General features: G+C 46.3%; 1 protein-coding gene across 3 annotated transcripts in view; it reads left to right on the top strand.

Moving 5' to 3' along the window:
* The window catches only part of AP3B2 (adaptor related protein complex 3 subunit beta 2), a 46,898-nt gene that overhangs the window by 14,292 nt on the left and 8,890 nt on the right, over positions 1 to 23,716 (top strand). Inside the window, exons 8-25 of one of the 3 annotated variants that reach the window (XM_032232400.1) lie at positions 2,609 to 2,785; positions 3,753 to 3,850; positions 4,936 to 4,990; positions 5,228 to 5,299; positions 5,473 to 5,535; positions 5,691 to 5,823; positions 6,428 to 6,537; positions 6,636 to 6,812; positions 8,051 to 8,237; positions 9,889 to 10,007; positions 10,273 to 10,338; positions 13,064 to 13,175; positions 14,064 to 14,250; positions 16,648 to 16,846; positions 17,744 to 17,819; positions 19,098 to 19,204; positions 20,944 to 21,175; positions 23,043 to 23,127. In XM_032232400.1, coding sequence (XP_032088291.1) covers positions 2,609 to 2,785; positions 3,753 to 3,850; positions 4,936 to 4,990; positions 5,228 to 5,299; positions 5,473 to 5,535; positions 5,691 to 5,823; positions 6,428 to 6,537; positions 6,636 to 6,812; positions 8,051 to 8,237; positions 9,889 to 10,007; positions 10,273 to 10,338; positions 13,064 to 13,175; positions 14,064 to 14,250; positions 16,648 to 16,846; positions 17,744 to 17,819; positions 19,098 to 19,204; positions 20,944 to 21,175; positions 23,043 to 23,127 — 2,255 coding nt within the window. Of the gene's footprint in view, positions 1 to 2,608; positions 2,786 to 3,752; positions 3,851 to 4,935; positions 4,991 to 5,227; positions 5,300 to 5,472; positions 5,536 to 5,690; positions 5,824 to 6,427; positions 6,538 to 6,635; positions 6,813 to 8,050; positions 8,238 to 9,888; positions 10,008 to 10,272; positions 10,339 to 13,063; positions 13,176 to 14,063; positions 14,251 to 16,647; positions 16,850 to 17,743; positions 17,820 to 19,097; positions 19,205 to 20,943; positions 21,176 to 23,042; positions 23,128 to 23,716 lie in introns of all 3 variants that reach the window. The other 2 variants (XM_032232399.1, XM_032232398.1) reach the window with 2 other exon arrangements.

Below are 23,716 nucleotides of genomic sequence, written 5' to 3'. Positions count from 1 at the left end.
CCACCAACATTTTCTCCATGGACCACTGGTTGGTGACCTCTGCTTTATCCAAGCACGATTATCAGAAGCTTCTTTTTAGCAAGATGTATTGAGGTGGGTTGGAGGTTAGAAAGCCCATGTTCGAGACCCAAGTGCTGCCATGGGGCGGGGTGAGTTCCCATCCTTTGTTCCAGCTCCTCCAGGGGACAATGGTGAAATTCAACTTTTTTTTACTACTGGTTCTATGGGCGTGACTTGGTGGGCGTGGCAGGGGAAGGATGCTGCAAAATCCCCATTCCCACTCCACTCTGGGATCCGCCAGAGGTGGTATTTGCCGGTTCTCCGAACTGCTCAAAATTTCCACTCCTGGTTCTCCAGAACCTGTCAGAATCTGCTGAATTTCACCCCGGCTGGGGATATGAAAGGACCCCCTCCCCACAGGCAACGGTGATGTCGCCAGCTAATCCTTTCAACCTGGAAACACGTCAGTGCTTCTGACACGATGCAATTGAGATGGGAAGGGTTAGTGTGGTGGAATGTAGTCTGGATTCCCTGAAGGGAGGAGCCGCATTCCAGAAGAGTAAGAGATGGCGAAGTCTGGTTGGGAAGGAAAAAAAAGAGTCAAGAAGCCATTCTCAGCGTATATGTACAGTGAACGCCAACAATTGCTTTGGTCTGGCGCGATTTCTGTCTGTAGGTGAGGAGAACAATAAAGGACATTTCTCAGAAGTCACTTCCCAAGTCTTTCTTGGTTCTTGGGGCCTGACAGAAATCCTGTCAGGGACAAGAATCCCACGTATTTTCGACTTGGAATCGATATACCTCAGAGGGACATTAGAACGGAAATGTTCCGAATCTCTTTTTCAGAGACTTAATGGTGCATTGGAGAAAAGGAGATCTCAACAAACCGGTTGTTTACATTCCCTGAATCTTTCTCAGTTAAAACATCCAACATCCGTAATATTCTCAGGGTGACCGGGGTCAGAGTTATTAGCTGTGAGAACTTGGACCGTCCACATTTCAAGGGCAGCTTACCTGCTTTTGCGCAAACCTGTCCCCCCTGTCCCCAAGGCCTTGTTATGTTCTTAGAACAGGATGTCCCAATTCACAATGCATCTTCGACTTGAATAGAACAGAGCCGAATAGCTTGTGATTGCAAGAAGCACAGTTGTCTTTGTAGACTTGGTGAGTCAGGCCATCCCTACTGAACCAACATGTGATTGATTTGTTCTTGGAGTATATAGTCCCAGGCCTGTCACCATCTTTTCTTTTGGGACTTTGGCCTGCCACACTTTATACTATGATTCTACTACGTATTTTCTATTGGGGGAAATTGGGAGGGGAGGATTGTACGGAGTTAGATGATAGGTAGCTGTTGTGGCCTGGCAGGTGCCGTTGGAGCTGCCGCCAGACTCCGATAGCGAGGGGACTTATAAGTTGGCCTTGGAGGAGGTGGAGGACCCTGGACAGGATGTCGACTCTGAGCAGGGTGAGGAGAGACTGGTTGGCCACCAGGTGGCGGCAGAGCATTGGATCAAAGGGAATGTTTCAGAAAACATTTGGGAGTTGTTTCAGGATGCATGCAGGCGAAGGGCTACTCAACGGAAGGAACACTTGCGTAATTGTAGGAGATGATTGTGCTTAGCTGATGCTGATTAAGATCCTCTCCTGAGTATAAAAGAGACTGTTTGTGCCACGCCCTGGTTGCAGGAGTCAACGTTCTCGTTCACGTTCATGATTCAGAGAAACCAACTTGGATAAGTGGTTTGCTGTGAGAAGCTTGTTTACTTGCTGCCAGAGAGCTTATCTTTGTTTCTTTTGGGCTTACAGCCAGCAAGAGCCGGGACTGATTAAAACATTCTTTCGTATGTCTGTTTGGCTTTCGTTCCTGAACAGAGAAGGGAGGGGGGTCAGAACAGGTAGCCATAACAAAATTCTTTCTAGAAAGCCAAGGTCATTCTTTGTCTTTGCACCTGACCAGAACTGGATGGGTGGAAGCTGCCAGCGTGGCAGTGGAAGATTGGACCATGTGATGGACTTGTGGGTGTGTGGGGGCAAGATTTTGAACTTTCAATTGGGTGGGGAAAACCGGGGAAGCCTTCAGATTCAGGTTTTCCCAGATGTGCCAACATGGCTCTCCTAATAAATTGGAACTTTGAGCAATACATAGCCTTGAATTCTGATTTAATTTTGGATGTTATTTGGAAACCTGACATACAGCATATTATACATAATAAGCCATTTGATTTCACATAACAATGGGGACTAAATCGGACGATCAGGTTGATGGCTCAGTGAGCCCAGCTAAAGGAGTGATGTACTGCGTTTCCCTGAAAATTTGACCCACAAAATAAGCGCTTGGCCTTATTTTCAGGGAGGTCTTATTATTTTTAAGGTGCAGGAGGTGGTGAGCGTGGTCACCTCATGGCTGCTGCTGTGTTGCAATATTTTAGGGGAGGGCTTATTTTAGCGCATGCGCTCAAAAGCTCGATGGGGCTTATTATCCGGGGAGGTCTTATTTTCAGGGAAACAGGGTAGAGCAGTTTTAGAAGTTGCTTGCAGATTGGGGGGAGAAAGGACCCCACCACACTCAACCTCAAATACCTTTTGTTGTTTTTCTGAGGTACAGGAATCTCTCCTAGAAGAGAGCGCCGAGAAAACCTTCTACGGGTCCGAAGAAGAAGATGCCAAAGACGACAAGGCCAAATCAACACCCTTGGCCAAGCGCAAGCTTTACGTGATGGACCCCGACCATCGGCTACTACTGCGCAACACCAAACCCCTGTTGCAAAGCCGCAATGCTGCTGTGAGCCCTTTTCTTGGGGTTGGGGGGGGGGGGAAGCTCGCCTTGAAAATTAAGAAGCCCCCTCCCCTGTCTTGGGGGAGGGGTCATCAAAATGGGTGAAAAAGAAAAGGAGAAAGGGAGGTAGACCCTACGGAAGGGTGTTTGCCATAGTCATGCCAATTGAAATTGATGGGACATGCCATTTTGTGGCTGCCCTCAGAAAAGGGGGCAGGGCCAATAGGAAATGGGTGGAGCTAGCTGGACCCAAGTGAAAATAGCAACAGCACTTAGACTTATAGACCGCTTCACAGTGCTTTACAGCCCTCTCTTAAGTGTTGAGCCAAGGTGGTGCAGTGGTTAGAGTGCAGTACTGCAGGCCACTTCAGCTGACTGCTAACTGCAGTTCGGCGGTTCAAATCTCACCGGCTCAAAGGTTGACTCAGCTTTCCATCCTTCCGAGGTGGGTGAAATGAGGACCCAGACTGTGGGGGCGATATGCTGACTCTGTAAACCGCTTAGAGAGGGCTGAAAGCCCTATGAAGCGGTATATAAGTCGAACTGCTATTGCTATTGTGGCCCACCAGCAACCAGCAGAGCTGGCAGCAAATTCAGACAGGGAGGAGGTTGGGGAGGAAGATGGGCCAGTCCTGGAGTCTGGGGAAGGCTCTGATGAGGGCTCTGTGTTGGAGGCAGAGAGGGGGCCAGGACCGTATGCCAGTTATCAGCTGCCTTCAGAGTCAGACATCAGTGAGGCAGAGGAACAGCTGGAGCCTGTTCCCAGTGTGCGCATGTGCAGAGTTGCAGATGAAGGGAACAGCTAAAGTACAGAGGGCGACTTGGGAGTAAGGCCACAGGTGGACGGTGAATGGCCCCTCCCAGAATAAATAAAAGAGGAGCAAAAGGGGAGTGGAGTTTGCAGGAGACAATTTGTTTGCTAATCGGTTAGCGTTGGTGGGCCACAACAACAATGACCACCTCTGTTTTCCAGGTGGTGATGTCAGTTGCTCAGCTCTACTTCCACCTTGCTCCCAAGGCTGAAGTTGGGGTCATTGCTAAGGCCCTGGTCCGTCTCCTCAGAAGCCACAGGTCTGCAGATGTTTCCTTCCCACTTTCTACAACCCCAGAATCTCGCTTCCCTTTTTCTGGTGTGTCCTTTCAGCAAAGTGACCAAATCAGGGCATTTCTGCCGGTTTCCAGCAACTCTGGACTGCATCTTATTTTGTCACAATGGACGGTCCCTTAGAAAGAGAGAAAATACCAGGAGGTCCGTTTTGCCCCCTCCCGGAGCCTCTGCACTTCCCTCGCACCCAAAACGGGCCGCATGGAGACTCCTGGAAGGGGGCGGCGGTGTGGGATGGGCAGGGCCAGCCAGGGGTAGGATTTGGAGCTTCTGCGAATCGGCCATAATGTTAGCTATGGGTTCTCCCAAACCAGTGGTGGGTTTCAAAATTTTTTAGAACCTCTTCTGTAGGTGTGGCCTGCTTTGTGGGAGTGGCTTGCCAGCCATGAGACCGAGTGGGAGTGGTTTGGCAGTCATGTGACTGGGTGGGCGTGGCCAACTTGTAAAATGTGTGAAACTCACGTAACAACGCTCTTGCTTAGCAACCCAAATGTTGGCTCAGAAACTCTGGAATTCGAAGCAGGCAAGTCTTAAAGCTAACCCTTTCACCCCTAACCCTTTAGAAAAAAAACCCCAGTGGTGTTCAAACTTGACAGCTTTAAGACGTGTGGACTTCAACTCCCAGAATTCCTCCTCTCGCTCTTCACCTTGATGATGTGCGGATGGGCGGGGGGAGGGATCTGGAACCGGTTCTAAACGGCACTGTAGATTTGTGGAACCTCTTCTATAGAAGAGGTTGGATCTGGCAGGAACCCACCCCTGTCCTAAACCCGGGCAAACCCATAGCAGCCCACTCCCCCCTCCCCGGTCACATCCATCAGTTTAACAAGCTTTTTTCTCAAAGTCGTACTGTAGTACACAGGTATCCCAAGTCCTGTCTGCTGGCTAGAAATGGGGATTGTAATTCCATCACTTCTGGAGAACGATTGATTGAGGAAAGCAGATATTCACTAACATTCTTGTACAAACTAAGAATAATCCCATTTTTGATGATAGGGGATCTCAGGACAGTCCAACCTGATTAACGACTGTCCGTCTGTCTGTCTTGCAGTGAGGTTCAATATGTAGTGCTTCAGAACGTGGCCACCATGTCCATCAAGCGTAGGGTGAGTCCCTCTTTCCTTGTCTAACTGGGAATTGTTGACATAATGTGGGTCCAGGTTTTGTTGGAGGGCTCCCACGCCCTACTTATTCCATTGGTCAGAGAGGGAGCAATTATAAATCCCCGAAGAGAATCTTTCTTTGATTCCTAGAAAACCAGAGAATCTTACAGAATTTATAAAACTGAATCTGTTTCTCTCTCTTCCTCCTTTTCCTCCCCACCCCCCGCCTCGCTCTACCAGGGAATGTTTGAGCCCTACCTCAAAAGCTTCTACATCCGATCAACTGATCCCACCCAGATTAAGATCCTCAAGGTACTATATATTAGTTTGGAGACCCCAAACCCCCAAAATATATCGGTTTCCAAACAGTTCATTTTCTTTTCTTTTCAAACTATCATCCTTGCTTTTCTGCCTGCTCAAGGAAGCCTTGATATTAAAAGACATTCAAACATTACCTCTTCTGCTTTTTCCCCCTATCCTGCCAGCTGGAAGTTTTGACCAACCTGGCTAATGAAACCAACATTTCTACCATTTTGCGGGAATTTCAGGTAATATATAGAAAATAATTTAGCCCAGGGTGTTTCCCCCCCCCCCCACCTCGGGGTATAATGTACATGATAATGAACTTTTCTATCCGAAGCCATTATTTCTCTTTGTTTTGATACATTTTGCTTTCAAATGTTGGTTTCTTCTCTTCCTCCAGACTTACATCCGCAGCATGGATAAAGACTTTGTGGCAGCCACAATTCAGGCCATTGGCCGTTGCGCCACTAACATCGGCCGAGTCCGGGACACCTGTCTCAACGGACTTGTTCAGCTGCTCTCCAACCGAGATGGTGAGGTCATGTGCTTAGAAACGACATGTTTGTTGGATAATGCTCCAAAGATGATGGAACCAGGTCAAAAAATGGATAGAACAGTGATGCAGGCAATTTTTTTTTAAAGTAATTTTTATTTAACAGGTTTACCACCACCACCACCCAGTTTTGTAACACAACTGTCATCTTTGCAACATTTCTGCATTGGTATACGTACATCCGTTATACCTCAATTTTTCCCTTTATATCCATACATGTATACACACAATATAATATAATAGCAGAGTTGGAAGGGACCTTGGAGGTCTTCTAGTCCAACCCCCTGCCTAGGCAGGAAACCCTATACCGTTTCCGACAAATGGCTATCCAACATCTTCTTAAAGACTTCCAGTGTTGGGGCATTCACAACTTCTGGAGGCAAGCTGTTCCGCTGATTAATTTAAGGGTTAAGAAAGGGAGGCCAGTATGTGGCCCATTGCTATGTTCTTCAGAGCAACTGTTGTGAAGTTGCCTGTGATGTCTTTTTTCAGATCTCCTGAGACTTTTATCTCATTTTTCTCTTAAGAGTTGAGCTGGTCTGGTTTATGTCTTACCTTTCTATTTTCTCCATCATCCTACTTAGAACTGGTGGTGGCCGAGTCGGTGGTTGTCATTAAGAAGCTTCTACAGATGCAGCCATCTCAACACAGTGAGATCATCAAGCATATGGCCAAGCTGACCGATAACATCCAGGTTTGAACAAGAGCTGAGGAAGAGCCTCTACTTGGGTAGCATGCGGTGGACCATGAGAGGATGAGGAAAGCCCAAATGTCACTTTCTTTTGTGTATAGGTTCCCATGGCCCGGGCCAGTATCTTATGGCTGATAGGTGAATACTGTGAACATGTGCCCAAGATTGCCCCAGACGTTCTGCGCAAAATGGCCAAGTCCTTCACCAGCGAGGAGGACATTGTGAAGCTGCAGGTCATCAATCTTGCAGCCAAACTTTATCTGACCAACTCTAAGCAGGTAAGATTGTCAGAGTGTGCACAGTGTGACTAGATGAGACAAAGACTATATACATACATGGATTTTAGTCAAACCTTAGACAACAGCAATTACAGCAGGGAAGCACATACAGAGAGATAGATACGTGCCAACAGGGCCTCTTTTTATTACAGGCTCTTAAAGTGATATCAGCCCAAAAACCTTGCTTACTCATTCCCAGCATTACATCATCACAGCAGCTGGTCAGATTTTAAATCATTATCCTGACAAAGGCCATTTCTAAAAATGACCAGTGTAGTGTAGGTTGGTACCTAAAGGTTTTAGCAATAGCAATAGCAGTTAGACTTATATACCGCTTCATAGGGCTTTCAGCCCTCTCTAAGCGGTTTACAGAGTCAGCATATTGCCCCCAACAACAATCCGGGTCCTCATTTTGTCATAGACTGGTCAAGGAGATACATATCAAATGCCTCTTAACTTCCAAAGTAAAACAAAACATAGGTAGACATGTTTTATACTGGAACTATTGCACATCTTAGGATGATAGTTAAACATTTCAAAAAGGGCCCTCTTAATATGCAACAACTTTCCAATCGAGGGTTCAAATTTCAGATGGTATCCCTGGTATCCAGAAAGGTTTGGGGGAAAAAAACGAAGTCCAGAAACCATTGGATAGGCCGGCTACCATATATTTAATCTAATAAATAAAGAGTTGATTCACTCAATTTGAAAGTCCAGCTGCGACTTAAATCCATTTCCACCCTTAATGGTGAACATCTTCATGTTTTAGCAGATGGAAAGAAAGGGGGGAGGAAATAGAAACAGTTTTATCTGAACAAAGCCAGAGATCCTTGCAAGGGGGAGGCATATATTTTTTAAAATAAAGTCAAAATTTCAGATGGAGAGTTCAGCTATTAAGAGCTGGAAGAAGCCAATCAATTCCAGATTCCAATGATCTAAAATAATCCCCTTGCAATATTCAGAGCGATGTGTATATTCACGGCAGAGACTAAATTAATATGTTTTACAGTTGGAAGATGATCTAACTTTATTACATTTCATCATTTTAATTTTTTATTTATGACGTAACATTTAACTTTATTTATTATATTTATGCACGTAATTGAAACCTCTAGATATCAAGCCTTTGGTGTAAGACCTTGCCAGGAATTGCCCCCAAAGTGCCCAGCTAGTAATTTGAGACTGACCCATCGCTTCCATCTTTTTTCTTCTCTGCCACGTTGCTATGGCACCTGCAGAGTAAGCTGCTGACCCAGTACGTGCTGAATTTGGCCAAGTACGACCAGAACTATGACATTCGGGATCGTGCCCGTTTCATCCGCCAGCTCATCGTACCCACGGAGAAGAGCGGTGCCCTCAGCAAGTACGCCAAGAAGCTTTTCCTGGCACAAAAGCCTGCTCCCATTTTGGAGTCCTCTTTCAAAGGTAAGGCTTGGCAACGGAGCAAAGGTACGGGAACGGTTGGAGGACCATAGAATAGAAGAGAAGACAAGAGAAGAGAGAAGAATAGGGAATAGGGAATAGGGAAGAGAAGAGACAAATAGAGAAGAGAGAAAAGAAGAATAGAGAGTAGAAGAGAGAAGAGAGAAGAGAAGAAGAGAGAAGACTAGAGAGTAGAAGAGAAGAGAGAAGTGAAAAGAGAAGAGGAAAGAGAAGAATAGAGAGTAGAAGAGAAGAGAGAAGAGAAGAGAAGAATAGAGTAGAAGAGAAGAGAGAAGAGAAGTGAAAAGAGAAGAGGAAAGAGAAGAATAGAGAGTAGAAGAGAAGAGAGAAGAGAAGAGAAGAATAGAGTAGAAGAGAAGAGAGGTGAAAAGAGAAGAGGGAAGAGAAGAAGAGAGAGTAGAAGAGAAGAGAGAAGAGAAGTGAAAAGAGAAGAGGAAAGAGAAGAATAGAGAGTAGAAGAGAAGAGAGAAGAGAAGAGAAGAATAGAGTAGAAGAGAAGAGAGGTGAAAAGAGAAGAGGGAAGAGAAGAATAGAGAGTAGAAGAGACGAGAAGAAGAGAGAAGAGAAGAAGAGAGAGTAGAAGAGAAGAGGGAAGTGAAAAGAGAAGAGAGAAGAGAAGAATAGAGAGTAGAAGAGAAGAGAGAAATGAAAAGAGAAGAGGGAAGAGAAGAATAGAGAAGAGGAGAAGAAGAGAGAAGAATAGAGAGTAGAAGAGAAGAGAGAAGAGAAGAAGAGAGAGTAGAAGAGAAGAGAGAAGAGAAGTGAAAAGAGAAGAGGAAAGAGAAGAATAGAGAGTAGAAGAGAAGAGAGAAGAGAAGAGAAGAATAGAGTAGAAGAGAGGTGAAAAGAGAAGAGGGAAGAGAAGAATAGAGAGTAGAAGAGACGAGAAGAAGAGAGAAGAGAAGAATAGAGAGTAGAAGAGAAGAGAGAAATGAAAAGAGAAGAGAGAAGAGAAGAATAGAGAGTAGAAGAGAAGAGAGAAGTGAAAAGAGAAGAGAGAAGAGAAGAATAGAGAGAAGAGAAGTGAAAAGAGAAGAGGGAAGAGAAGAATAGAGAGTAGAAGAGAGAAGTGAAAAGAGAAGAGAGAAGACTAGAGAGTAGAAGAGAAGAGAGAAGAGAAGTGAAAAGAGAAGAGGGAAGAGAAGAAGAGAGAATAGAAGAGAGAAGAGAAGAGAATTCTTTATTGGCCAAGTATGATTGGACACACAAGGAATTTGTCTATGGTGCATAGTGCATAGTGTACATAAAAGAAAAGATACATTCGTCATGAATCATAAGGTACAACACTTAATGATAGTCATAGGATACAAATAAGCAATCAAATCATACTAGGAAACAAACAATATAAATTGTAAGGATACAAGCAACACAGTTACAGTCATAAATGGGAGGAGATGGGTGATAGGAACAACGAGAAGATTAATAGTAGTAGTAATGCAGACTTGGTAAATAGTTTGACAGTGTTGGGGGAATTATTTGTTTAGCAGAGTGATGGCGTTCAGGAAGAAAAAACTGTTCTTGTGTTCTAGTTGTTCTGGTGTGCAGTGCTATACAGCATTGTTTTGAGGGTAAGGAGTTGGTGGCATGGCCTTCACAATGGAGAGGACTTTGCCGGTTGCTTCCTTCCTTCCAGATCGTGACCACTTCCAGCTGGGCTCTCTTTCACACCTCCTCAATGCCAAAGCGGTGGGCTACCAGGAGCTTCCCGATTGGCCAAGTGAAGCTCCGGATCCTTCTGTGCGCAACGTGGAGGTAGGACCAGCCTTCTCTTTATTGAGGATGGGATGTGGGGGACTCTTGAAGCTGGTTCTACTCCTTGATAGTCTGAAATTATTGAGTGTCAACATGTCAATGATCCAGTCTTTGGCTTGTACAAGAGCCATTTCTTGTTGTGGCAGATGAGGCCACCATACCTTCTGCAGATCACTTGTGCTTGCATTATCCAGTGGTATGTATTATTCTGTTGTTGTTTTTTTAATGAAAGGTTGGTTCCTACACCCCGTGCTTATTTTTTTAGGAAGACTCCATTGATCCTAGAGGAAGCTACATTGGGCTACTGGGTGGACCCAAAGAGGTGGATCTTGTGTGTGCAGTTTATGCTTTTTCCATTCTCCTCCTCCTCTTCCTCCTCCTCTTCCAGCTTCTCTCCCTTGTGCTGTGCATCTCTTGACTGTGTGCTAGTTAGGACTTTCAATCCTAAAGATTGAAAATAATTTTTGATGGACTGAAAAAAGGGCTCGTGGGTTTATTTCAGGGGTGGTGGGTTTCCAAAATTGTTGGAACCTACTCTGTGGGTGTGGCCTCCTTTGTGGGAGTGGCTTGCCACCCATGTGACCAGATGGGAGTGGCTTGCCGCCCATGTGAGCGGATATGAAATTATGAATTAGTACTTAGGTCGGTCCAAGTAGCTATTCAGAAACTCTGGCATTTGAAGCAGGCAAGTCTTAAAGCTGTCAAGTTACAAGACCCTTGCACCCCTAACCCTTTAGAAAAAAAATCCCAAGGGTGTTCAAAGTTGACAACTTTAAGACTTGTGGACTTCAATTCCCAGAATTCCTCCTCCAGTCACGTTGGCTCAGGAACTCTGGCATTGAAGCATGCAAGTCTTAAAGCTGTCAAGTTACAAGACCCTTGCACCCCTAACCCTTTAGAAAAAAAATCCCAAGGGTGTTCAAAGTTGACAACTTTAAGACTTGTGGACTTCAACTCCCAGAATTCCTCCTTCAGTCACGTTGGCTCAGGAACTCTGGCATTGAAGCATGCAAGTCTTAAAGCTGTCAAGTTACAAGATCCTTGCCAGTGGTGGGTTTCAAAAAATTTTGGAACCTCTTCTTTAAGTGTGGCCTGCTTTCCGGGTCCACTGGCGGAACCTCTTCTAACCGGTTCGGTAGATTTGACGAACCGGTTCTACTGAATAGGTGTGAACTGGTAGGAATCCACCTCTGGTTTATTTTGAGAATATGATTATGAAAAGCTATATAGGACCTCTCTTAGGGAAGGCGTTCCACATTTCCCTTCTCATAGCAGATCAGAAAGGGATATCGATAGAAATTCTCAGTCATCCAGGTTATGATTATCACAAAGGTGCTTTTTCAAAAGGCAACTGAACTGCTCCTTCGCTTTGTTTTTTCCCCTTGCTTCTCATCCAAGAAGCTTCTTCAGTTGAGTGTCAGAATTCTGGGAGCTGAAGTCCACAAAATCTTAAAGTCGCCAAGATTGGACATATTTGATCTAAATTATGACACATCAGCCCAAGAAAATCTTTCAACAGTGGCTGCAGGTCCAAAAAAAAAAAAATCTATCCCGGACAGTTAAAACAGGAGTTTCCAAACTTGACCATTTTAAGACTTGCGGACTTCAACTCCCAGAATTCTCCAGCCTGCGTGGAATTCTGGGAGTTGAAGTCCACAAGTTTTAAAGTTGCCAAGTTTGGCGAGCCCTTGAGTTAAAAGGACTAGGCTAGGAGATGATGGGAGGAGATTTGGGGTTTTGGAAGGGATGCCGGGCGCAATAAAAATGTAGGAAGGGTGAGGAACCTATAACCCTCCAGAACTACAGCATCCAACAGCCCGGTTCACCGACAAAACCACACTTGACTAAACCGCGCCCAACTAAACCGCGTCGCTGATGTCATCAACAGGGCGACAACAGCGCAGAGACAGAAGCACGCTGTAAACCCTAAACCTAAAATTAACCCCTAAACCTAAACCTAACCCCCCTAAACCTAACCCTAAACCTAACCCTAAACCTAACCCTAACCTAACGCTAAACCTAATCCCTAACCTAACCCTAACCTAATCCTAACCCTTAACCTAACCCTAACCCTAACCCTTAACCTAACCCTAATCCTAACCCTAAACCTAACCCTAAACCTAACCCTAACCCTAACCCTAACCCTAACCCTTACCTTAAGTTGAATCGGCTTGCTTTCAAAGCGCTATTTAAAGCGCCCTTCTTTCTCCGCGCTGGCTGTTGTCGCCCTGTTGATGACGTCAGCAACGTGGTTTAGTCGGGCACGGTTTAGTCGAGCGTGGTTTTGATGGGTCACGCAACAGCCCTGCCAATATGGCCATTGTGGAGATTTCTATCCAGCAGGATCAGGAGAACTTCCTAGGGTTTTCCTCCTGGGGGCATAATTTAAACTGGACTCTGAACAGGCCTGCTTTTCAGGTGCAATGAAATCTCATTTTAAAGGACGGGGCGGAGGGAGGAGGCCTCCAGATCTTCATTAAAGGCAGGATGGATTGAATCACGTTTGTTTACTTGAGTTTTTGCAAGTTTTGTTGTGGAAATTTGGTCCCTTGCATGCCGTGTCTTACCGTACCCACAGGCCACTAAAAATTGAAATCTCACCGAATCGTGGCTGTTCGGAGCTCCCGCTGCGCAGCTATTAGTGCATGGCCGTCATGCCGAACTGCAGAAATACGCAATCTTCTCTGCCTTCATTATTCAGATTCTCACCTTAGCTGACCCTCTTGAGGGCTGCATCCCATCAACATCTTCTAGAACCCCCCCTCCCCCCCCCTGATAAGGGTGCATGCCTCTCCCCTCTCGTGGGCATACAGTGTACATTCACTACCAGCTGCAACCGAAGAGATGCCACTGAATGTTCCTCTCCCGCATGTGGAGGCGTTTGGTTGTTTCGCACCAAGGTAATATCCGTGCAGGGAAACCACTGCGTGAAACCGAGCCCAGTCTCGGTCTGGTCTTCGAATCTCGTTTCCTTTGCTCCTTTGTTATAGTAGGTTTTTTTGACGTACTCAGTTCCGCCTTTGCAATGATGTTTCCTACATCATGGCTCCATCCAGGTCCCGGAATGGACCAAGTGCACCAGCCGCGAGAAGAGGAAGGAGAAGGTGGAGAAGCCCTTCTATTCGGATTCAGAGGGAGAATCGGGAGCCACGGAATCTGCTGACAGTGGTGAGAATGGCGGAGGAGGGCTTCAGTTGAGCACGACTGTTCACTTAGCAACTTTTTGAAGTATAACTAGTCCGTTACCTTTAAAGCCCTACATGGCTTAGTACCTGGATATCTGCGGGACCGCCTCCTGCCATATACCTCCCAATGACCCATAAGATCTCACAGGCTGGGCCTCCTTCGGGTACCGTCGACCGGGCAATGCCGGTTGGCGACTACTCGGGGGAGGTCTTTCTCTGCCCCGGCCCTGTGGAATGATCTACCCGCAGAGATCCGGACCCTTCCCACCCTCTCGGCCTTCCGGAAAGCCATTAAAACCTGGCTGTTCTGGCAGGCCTGGGGCTGTTGACCCCAAAATACGGTCCAGCCCCTTTTAGAACGGAGTGCATGGTGTGTTTTTTAAATCTATCTTTTCTTTTCTTCTATTTTATTTTTTTCTTGATTTATTTTCTTGATTTACTGTAAGCCGCCCGGAGTCCTACGGGATTGGGCGGCATATAAATGCTATTAAACTTATAAACTTATAAATGTTATTAAACTTATAAACTTGACTTATGACCACAGTGTCAACTTGTAAAGCGTTTCCATGACTGCTATCAAGTTGGCATAGAGAAGGGAGGAGAATTCCCTGCATACTTTTGGCCAGAGTCTGGTGTCATATTCTTGCAGCTGGCACATGAATGCTCATGTCCATAACCTTCACCTTGTTGGTGAATGTGATTTATGACACAGGCAGAAGGGAGCGGACACGGGTAAAGTTCAGATGCCATTAAGTGGAAATCAGTTTCGGCTCCACAGAAGAACATGCCAAGATGTTGATCCTAATAAATGAATGGGGTTTTTTTAAACTTTGCCTCGAGGCTTGTAAATTAATTAGGTCATCTCTTGCAGAGCCCGAGACCATGAGTGGATCCGAAAGCGGAAGTGAGAGTGGATCGGGATCCGGCAGTGAAGAAGAGGAGGAGGAAGAGAGTGAAGACCAGTCGGAAGAGGAGGAGGAGGAGCAGGAGGAGGAGAAGAAGAAAAAGAAGAAGAAGGGGGAAGCTTCCCGGAAAGGTCGGCTGGAGAGCGCGGGCAGGTAGAGTCACTGGGCGAGGCTGGCATTGTGCCCAAACCGGACCATGCATACATGAATGCTGGAGCGCTGGGTTTCCAGCATGCGCAGGTGCGCCAATCAGCTGGTCTTCGCTTGTGCCGGAGCACCGAAAACCCAAAGACCATCTGGTCGGTCCACGCATCCCTGTTTTTTGGCCAGTTTTGATAGTTACCTCCAATAGACCGATCAGATCCCACAGACTAGGCCTCCTCCGAATTCCATCCGCCGGCCAGTGTCGACTGGCGACTACCCGGAGAAGAGCCTTCTCTGTGGCTGCTCCGACCCTCTGGAACGAACTCCCTGTGGAGAGTCGAACCCTCACCACCCTCCAGGCCTTCCGCAAAGCCCTTAAAACCTGGCTGTTCTGACAGGCCTGGGTGTAAAGAGCTGTTGCCCCGGTCTCGAATGGTATGACTGTCGTGTGTTTTAAATTAAGCATTGTTTTGTGTCGTTTTTAATTTTGTCTGTATCACCCCTTCCCTGGTTTGAGTTGTGAGCTGCCCTGAGTCCCCTTCGGGGGAAAAGGGTGGCATATAAATAAAATAAACATTCAACATTCAACATTTTCCAGGCCATTTTCCAGGGTGTTTTTTGACCTGAAAATGGCCCGAAAAACGGCCTGTTTTTTGGGGCATTTTCAGGCTGTTTTCTGGTGCTCTGGCACTCACAAAGACCAGCTGGCTGGCATGCATGCGTGTGCCGAAAACCAGAAGAATGGCAACGGCACTTGGTGGGTCCCGGATCCCGTTCCAACCAGTGCTGTTAAGATCAAATGTCAAAAAACAGGGCAGTGTTTATTGTGTAGGAACACAGGAAAGGCTAATGCATTCTGTTGTTAATTGTGTTTTGCATTGTCATACAAGTCTTTCATGGGAATGTTGGAAAAGCCATCACGGGAAAAAAAACCTAGTCACGTTTTTCAGTGCTGTTGTAACTTTGGTCACTAAAGAAACTTGTAAGTCGGGGATTACTGGTAATATTTTTCATGCTTGTAAGCTACTCAAAGTGGTGCCCAAATCTGGCCATAAAACAAAAAAAATACCTAAATTATAAGTAAATAATCTGCTCACCTGTTATTTCAGCATTCCAATTAGAGCGTTTAATGCACCTTTCAGATTTGAATGAACTAAATATAACCTTTGGTTTTTATTTTAGGTATCTTTGATTTGGGGGTAAATTAAATACAACTTGGCTTTATAGCTAAGCAGAGCACCGTACCCTGAGCATGAAAATGATCTGGTTGTTTAGACTTGGCTTGTGATAATAATTTGAAAGGACCCCGAGGGGAATATCTTTTATTTCTGTGGCATCAGTCTATATCTTTTTCTCAAACCAAATTGCTGCCCTCTTCGTGCTGTCCGATCAATACATAACGCTCGGCCTTTGGTTAAGATCAAATGTCAAAAACAGGGCAGTGTTTATTGTGTAGGAACACAGGCAAGGCTAATGCATTCTGTTGTAATTGTGTTTTGCATTGTCGTATCTTGGCTGCGGGGAAATCTAGTTAGATTTAAGACTTCAATAACTGCACAACTTTTGCAGCTTTGCAGAAATACCAGTTTAAAAAAAAGAGCTCTTTGTAGATTTCACATATTAAGCCCATTTTCTGCCTGCAAATTTATTTATTAATCAAATTTATATAGTTGCCCATCTTCCCCGCAAAAGGGACTCTGGATGGTGCACAACAATAAACAAAACAGTGGAACAGAAGTTGCCTCCAGAAGTTGTGAATGCTCCAACACTGGAAGTCTTTAAGAAGATCTTGGATAGCCATTTGTCTGAAACGGTATGCGGTATCCTGCCTAGGCAGGGGGCTGGACTAGAAGACCTCCAAGGTCCCTTCCAACTCTGCTATTGCATTGTATAATAGCTAGGCTTCAGGAATTGTGGGCATTCCATCACTGGAGGTTTCTAAGAAGAAACTAGACAGCCACTTATCTGAACTAACATAGGTTCTCCTGCTTGAGCAGGGGGCTGGACTAGAAGACCTCCAAGGTCCCTCCAAGCTCTATTCTAAATGGAGTTCGGAGCCAATGACAGGGTAAGGGGGACTTGGAAAAGATGTAGCAATAGCAATAGCAGTTAGACTTATATACCGCTTCATAGGGCTTTCAGCCCTCTCTAAGCGGTTTACAGAGTCAGCATATTGCCCCCAACAACAATCCGGGTCCTCATTTTACCCACCTCGGAAGGATGGAAGGCTGAGTCAACCCTGAGCCGGTGAGATTTGAACAGCTGAACTGCAGAACTGCAGTCAGCTGAAGTAGCCTGCAGTGCTGCATTTAACCACTGCGCCACCTCGGCTCGACCATCTTCTCAACAAGAAATAAGGAGACGACCCACGTTTCAGTACTCTCATTTCTTCCCTCTAAATGCTAGTGAGGAGGAGGAGGAAGAGGAAGGAGGAAGAGGGGGAGGAAAGGAAAGGAGCAAGAAGAAACTGTCCCCCCAGGGAGCAAAGGAAGACTCGACCTCCTCCTCATCTGAAGAGGACAGCTTGTCTGAAAGTAGCTCATCCGAATCAGAATCCGAGTCCGAACCGGAGAAACCTCATGCGGAGGAGCCCAAGAAGAAGAAGGTGGTAAGGGGCGAGAGGGGTGGGGCATGGATGAAAAACGTGGGCACCAGGTTCATGCAAGAGCAGTTTGGTCTGGTGGGGAAGACATTAAGCTGAAAACCAGAAGAGAGTGAGTTCTAGTCCTGCCTTAGGCATAAAAGCCAGCTGGATGACTTTTAGCCAATCACCAGGAGACTGTGAGTTCTAGTCCCACCTTAGGGATGAAAGTCTGATAGGGGGCCTTGGGCCAATCACCAGGAGATTGTGAGCTCTAGTCCAACCTTAGGCATGAAAGCCAGCTGGATGACTTTTAGCCAATCACCAGGAGACTGTGAGTTCTAGTCCCACCTTAGGCATGACAGTCAGACAGGTGGCCTTGGGCCAATCACCAGGAGACTGTAAGTTCTAGTCCCACCTTAGGCATGAAAGCCAGCTGGATGACTTTTAGCCAATCACCAGGAGACTGTGAGTTCTAGCCCCGCCTTAGGGATGAAAGTCAGATGTGGGGCCTTGAGCCAATCACCAAGTGACTGTGAGTTCTAGTCCCACCTTAGGGATGAAAGCCAGCTGGATGACTTTTAGCTAATCACCAGGAGACTGTGAGTTCTAGTCCCACCTTAGGCATCAAAGTCAGATGGGGGGCCTTGAGCGAATCACCAGGAGACTGTGAGTTCTAGCCCCACCTTAGGCATGAAAATCAGATGGAGGAGCCTTGAGCCAATCACCAAGTGACTGTGAGTTCTAGTCCCATCGTAGCCATTTAAAAACATATTATTTAACTCTCTGATTAAGCACGTCTCCAGTGTAATCTAACTTCATTTGCTGTTTGGAGCCTCTATAATCCCCAACCCCATCAGGCCTGCCTGGAGTCATAGTTCCATCTCTGACTTCCGTTTCCTTTCATCTTTTCTCTTTCAGCTTTCCAGCAGGAAACCACCTCCGAAAACACCCAAGAAAGGATCAAAGGAAATCTCTCTGCTTGATCTGGATGACTGTAAGCATCCCTCACCCAACCCTCCTTCTGAGCCTCCTCCTTAACCTTTCCCTCTTCCTCTTCATCCTTCTCTAGGACTATTCCCCTGGGGTACCTTTTAATTACTTTTTAATCAAGCTTCCCCTAGTCTGGGCGCTTGGTAGATGTATGGATTTAAACTTCTCAAATCTTTAACAATGGCTGTGTGGGCTGGAAACTTCTAAGGATTTGAAGTCCGTACATTTGGAAAGTATCAGTGTTTGTTGCATAAATTCAAATCCAGAAAGCACACACAGATAACTGATTCAGCTGGATTCATTAACTTCTTTATATACATAAGAATAGATGAATAAATGTACAATACCAACAGGTGGTTCCTCCAAGTAAACACGAGGCAGGAGAGTTACAGGCAAACACAAGCAGTTAGTTTCATTTCAGCACCCAGGCCCAGACAGACTGCTAGTTTACTTCTCAGAGCAGCAGCCTGCTTAAGTTTCTGTTTCAATTCTCTGCACAGACTCAGATCTGTTTAAGCTTCCATTGGCTGACTTAGTTGCTATGCCTATTCATTGGCTGACCTTGTTCCCATGTCTCTCCCAGTCATGAATATTTTGGCAGAAAGTGTGAGCTTGGAGAAGACTACTTTAAATGAGGTTCCAGGTTGTTGTTTCACAATATGTCCAAGAGCCATAAATGTGCCTTTTTTTCTTGTTCTTCTGTACCTATTTTTTCCCCCTCGTTGTGTTCCTTCCCTTGAAGGAAACTTGTCTTGTTTCCATGAATGATGGGAGACTTCCTCCTCCAGGGGCTCCTAAGTTTAGTACAGGGGTCTCCAAACTTGGCAACTTTAAGACAAGTGGACTTCAACTCCCCAAATTCCTCGGCGAGGAATTCTGGGAGTTGAAATCCATAAGTCTTAACGTTGTCAAGTTTGGAGACCTTTATCTTAGTGGATAAACCACTCAGGATGGAGAAGCATTTAATTACGCAGTCCTATCCCCTACGCCTTCATATGTACCAACAACATGCCATATCCATGGCTGACTGTTATCTACTCAACATGCCTTGGAGGCACATCAATACCTCAGTAGCAATTTAGCAATGACTGTCCATCGCTATCTAAATTATGAGATCTGTCCATGGTGCTGAAGTCTATCTAGCTTGCATTGAGTGACTATTCTAAGCCGTTTTCATTCTCAGCGATGTCTTGTCTAATTTCCATTATTTTCTCCCTCAACTTTGAATCAGCCTTGTGGGATGCAATACTGATTCTTGGTTTTCTGTTTCTTCAACCCACAGTCACGCCCCCATCTTTGCAGCCGATCACCAGCAGCCCAGTTCTCTCCACTAGCCTCGTGACCGACCTGGAAGGACTTACCTTGAATGACACTTCTCTAACCACAGCAGTGAGTGACCTCCGTGATTCTGGTTTGGAAAGGTAGAAATTAAAGGCTATTAAACTCAAAGCAGCAAATGTAGCCTTCATCCATTTACAGCCCCCTCAATATACTTGTGAGATAGAAGACGCTTTTAAAACGGGGACGAGAGTTGAGCTGGATTGAGTTGAGATTGGACCTTAGAATTTGAACTTCACAAGATTTACCCCAATGTATCCAGGGGTTGGCAACCTTAAACACTCCAAGAGCCATTTGGACCCATCTCCCACAGAAAAGAAAACACCGGGAGCTACAAAACCCTTTTGACATCTAAAATGAAGATAGCACTGCATATATTGTTTTTTTTAAAACTTTTATACTACGTATAAAAAAAACTATAGCGTGTTGCATTTATGAAATCAATGAACTGCTACAGAGAAAGCAAGTTTTTATTTTCTGCACGCAGCAAAAAGAAGAGCCGAGGTGGCGCAGTGGTTAGAGTGCAGTACTGCAGCCACTTCAGCTGACTGCTAGTTGCAGTTCGGCGGTTCAAATCTCACCGGCTCAAGGTTGACTCAGCCTTCCATCCTTCCGAGGTGGGTAAAATGAGGACCCAGATTGTGGGGGCGATATGCTGACTCTGTAAACCGCTTAGAGAGGGCTGAAAGCCCTATGAAGCGGTATATAAGTCTAACTGCTCTTGCTATATTGCTATTTTGAACTCCAAAAAAAAAAAAGATGGTTTGAAAAACCTCAATAAATCATGTGCCGGCAGATGTCACACATTGACGGCTGTGACACACATTTTAAGCGACAGGGAGCCTCAGCAGAGGTATAGAAGAGCCACAGGGTTGCAAACCCCTGTACTAATAACTATGCATTGCTCTTCTTTTGTTGACAGGGCTGCAAGGCAGCCGTTAAGACAACCCAAGTTAGGATAAATTCTATGCCTGGGTGTTAAAGGTACGATGCGTTTTTCTGGCTGTGCTTGTAGGAAAATTGATTCTTGGGTGTGGAGTCTATGACTTGAAATGGGCCAAGGAAGAGAGAGAGGTCTCAGCATTAAGACCTTGCTCATCCCAGGTTCAATCCATAGCAAATAAGACTGGGAAGAACGTCTGTTTGAAACCCTACTGAGATACTGACGGCCATTCTGGTGGCTTGGCTTCTAGCTCCTGATTTGTAACTAGGTATAAGTACATCTCTAAAAGGAGATAGACTTCTTCCCAAACCAACCGGGCATGGAGACTGTTCTTTTTATCCTTAGAAATGTAATAATTTCTAAAGAGAGATATTTTTAATTTTGTGTTCAGGGTTCCAAGTAATACCCCCCCCCAACGATAGAAGACTCCAAGGCTTAAAGTTCCTCAAAGTTCCATTTGATTAGAGATGTCATATTGGCACATCTGGAAAAACCCGAATCTGAAAGCTTCCAGGTTTTCCCCACCCAAATGAAAGTCCAAATCCCTGCCTAGCACCCATGTGTCCATCCCACGGCCCAAACAGGGCACCGTCCAAAACTGGAGATGCCTCCCAGTCACACCCCTCCAGGCGCAGGGCAAGATGCCCTTGACTCTCTAAGAAAGGAATGTTGTGACTGCCTATAGCTCCCATACTCCATATAATCCCACCTCCCATTTCCCCACATGTGGCATTGAATGTGGCAGGAGTCCTGGAGTCCCAATTGCAAAAGAATGGCTTCCAGGCCTGGCACCCATTTGATTGCGCCGCCTTGTGGTTTTGTCCTTCTTCTGCTCTCCCATCTGTAGATGATCAGTCCTGTCTTTGGGGCAGTGAAGAAATACGAGCTGCTGCACCGCATGACCGGGGAAGGCCTCTCAGTGGAGTACTATTTCAGCCGGCAACCTTTTGCTCCTGACCCCCGCATGGTAGCGGTGCAGATCCAGATCTACAATAACATGGCAACTGAAATGAAAAACATCCGTGTGGCTGAGCCCAAACTTCTCTCCGGCATGCGCATCCAGGAGTTCAAGGAGATCGGTACGGGGAGCACAGGGGCATAACGCTTTCTGGGATGGTGAGTGGTGAGGAGTGTTGGGAAGGAGGCATCTTCAGGTGAGCCCAGAAGATACCGATCACCGATAGAAGAGAATATTTGTAACTTAGGGTTGAGATGTGGGGCCCTTGGTGCTGTCTGAGCTTCATTGTTTTCTTGACCCTTTCTAGGTGACATCATCAGTGCTAGAATGGAGGAGGGTTTGCAGAGTGGAGGAGGAGGAGGAGGACTATGGCATCCTTAGTGCTCTCTGAGCATGGTGTCAGGATTCCGACCAAAGCCCTAATAAAATTAAGACTCTCAAGCCGTTATCAAGAAAAATCCAGTTGTCTATTAGGAGCGCCATGTCGGCACTATCTAGATGAAGCCAGCTCAGTTTGCACCTTAGTCTCTGGCCCTGTGTCCCCCTTCCCTCCCCAGAGTGTGTCACCAGTCCCATTCCTCAACACAGCAATTTCGCTGGTCGTAGAAGTCACTCCCTCCAGCCATGGAAGGGTCTCCCTGGAGATGGCCTTGACTTCGACTGGCTAAGCTGTGTCTTTGTTTTGACGGAGGTGTGAATTCCTCGGTACAGCTGCGGGGTGCAATTTCCCATCCCCCTGCCTATGGCAACTCGGGAGCAGGTCAGGAAAGCTCAGCGAATCGACACGGGGTTGTTTTCTTGCAGGCATTGTATGACTCAACTAGGTAGCATCATCAGTGCTATAGGGAGTGGGGTTGGCAGAGTGGAGGAGACGGGAAAAGGAGCGGAGGAAGAGAAGGAGGAGAACTCTCTGGAGCTTGATGGTTTTCTTGCAGACAATTTCATGATGGAATTACTGCGTTTCCCCAAAAATAAGACAGGGTCTTATTTTCTTTTGACTCCCTCCCCCGAAAAATTAAGCGCTTGGCCTTATTTTCAGGGAGGTCTTATTATTTTTGAGGTGTAGGAGGCCCCTTAACCTCGGGCCGCAGTCCACAGATCAGCCAACCCAGAGACAGACCGAAGTTCTGTCTCTGTTTCTGGCCCACTCTTGCCAGCCCGAGCATTGCAGTTTTTTCTTTGCGGCCGCCACTAAGAGAAGGAGCCCGGTAGTTAAGGTTTTCAGGATCGGCCTCCGTGAGGCTGTTCCGCGTGGATGGCAGGTACATGTGGGGGCACCTGGGGCATGTTTCCCCCTTCCCCCCCCAGGAAATGATGGGGACTGGCTGCACATATGTTTAAATATTTTTAGGGGGGCTTATTTTCAGGGGAGGGCTTATTTTAGCACAAGTGCTCAAAAGACCGATTGGGCTTATTATCGGGGAGGTCTTATTTTGGGGGGAAACAGGGTAGATGACATCATCCTTTGGTAATGGAAGAAAATAACCAAGCTCTGAATGCACCACGGATCCCACCATTCAATCTGAGCTACACATATTCTGTTCGATCGAGAGTGATCATTTGGCCCCAGCTAGTGAAAGGGACTCTTCCATAATCTCTTGCTCCCTGGTGCGTGGAAAGCACGGCTCCCAGCATTTCTGCTTCGGGTGGAATCATAATTCAGTCTACATGGAAAACCCCACATTGGAGAATGCAGCATTATAGTCAATGTGCTTAAGGGCTCCTTGGTGTTCTCTGCGCTTCCTTCTTTCCTTGTAGAGGTTTCATTACACCCAACTAGGTAACACCATCAGTGCTAGTGATGTGTTTAATTTGTGGTCCAAAAATGCAACTACCCAATGTAGTTAGGATCGCTCCTGGCCACTTGACATGTTTCGCTGCAGGCTGTTTGAGAGTGGAGGAAATCTCTTTGTTGTCCTGGTCTAGTGGAGGTGTAGACAGTGGCTCTCCTAACATCCTTCCCTCCCTTTTTTCCCCTCCGCTCGCAGAGTCTCTGGCTCCTGGGGAAACGGTCAACGTGGTGATGGGCATAGACTTCTGTGACTCTACCCAGGTGGCCAGTTTCCAATTGTGGTGAGTACTTGCTGTGGTTCGTTGTGCTTTTCCCCAACTTCCTACACAACGGACAGAACGGGATTGAAGAACCCAAGGATGAGTCCTGCTGCAAGAGATCAAGAACTTATCTAGTCCTACTTTCTGTTTCGGGTAGATGCCAACTGGAAGTTTGTAAGGGGAGGGGAAAGGTGACTGTTTTCCAGGGCTGCCCTCCATCGATTTATTCTCATTCTGGAGATAGCAACCAAATCATCAGACTGCAAGTCTGTAGAGTCCATTGAAGGTCAGTGGTTGGTCCATTGAAGGCATCCACGAGGATTTGTCTAGCCCAGGGATTGGCAACCTTAAAACACTCAAAGAGCCATAAAGGTCCTAACCAGAAGCCCCACCCCCGCCATTCAATTCTGGAACCGACCGGAAGTCTCGTTCCCCCACCATAGAGTCTCCCTCCTCCTAGCGTGGCGTCCTTTTTCCTCTGCTGACCAGAAGTCCGGTTCCCCCACCATAGAGTCTCCTCCTAGCATGGTGTCCTTTTTCCTCTGCTGACCAGAAGTCCGGTTCCCCCACCATAGAGTCTCCTCCTAGCATGGTGTCCTTTTTCCTCTGC

Source organism: Thamnophis elegans, chromosome 16 (genome assembly GCF_009769535.1).
Source record: "Thamnophis elegans isolate rThaEle1 chromosome 16, rThaEle1.pri, whole genome shotgun sequence".
NCBI lineage: Eukaryota > Metazoa > Chordata > Lepidosauria > Squamata > Colubridae > Thamnophis > Thamnophis elegans.
This window is presented reverse-complemented; position numbering and strand designations above follow the sequence as displayed.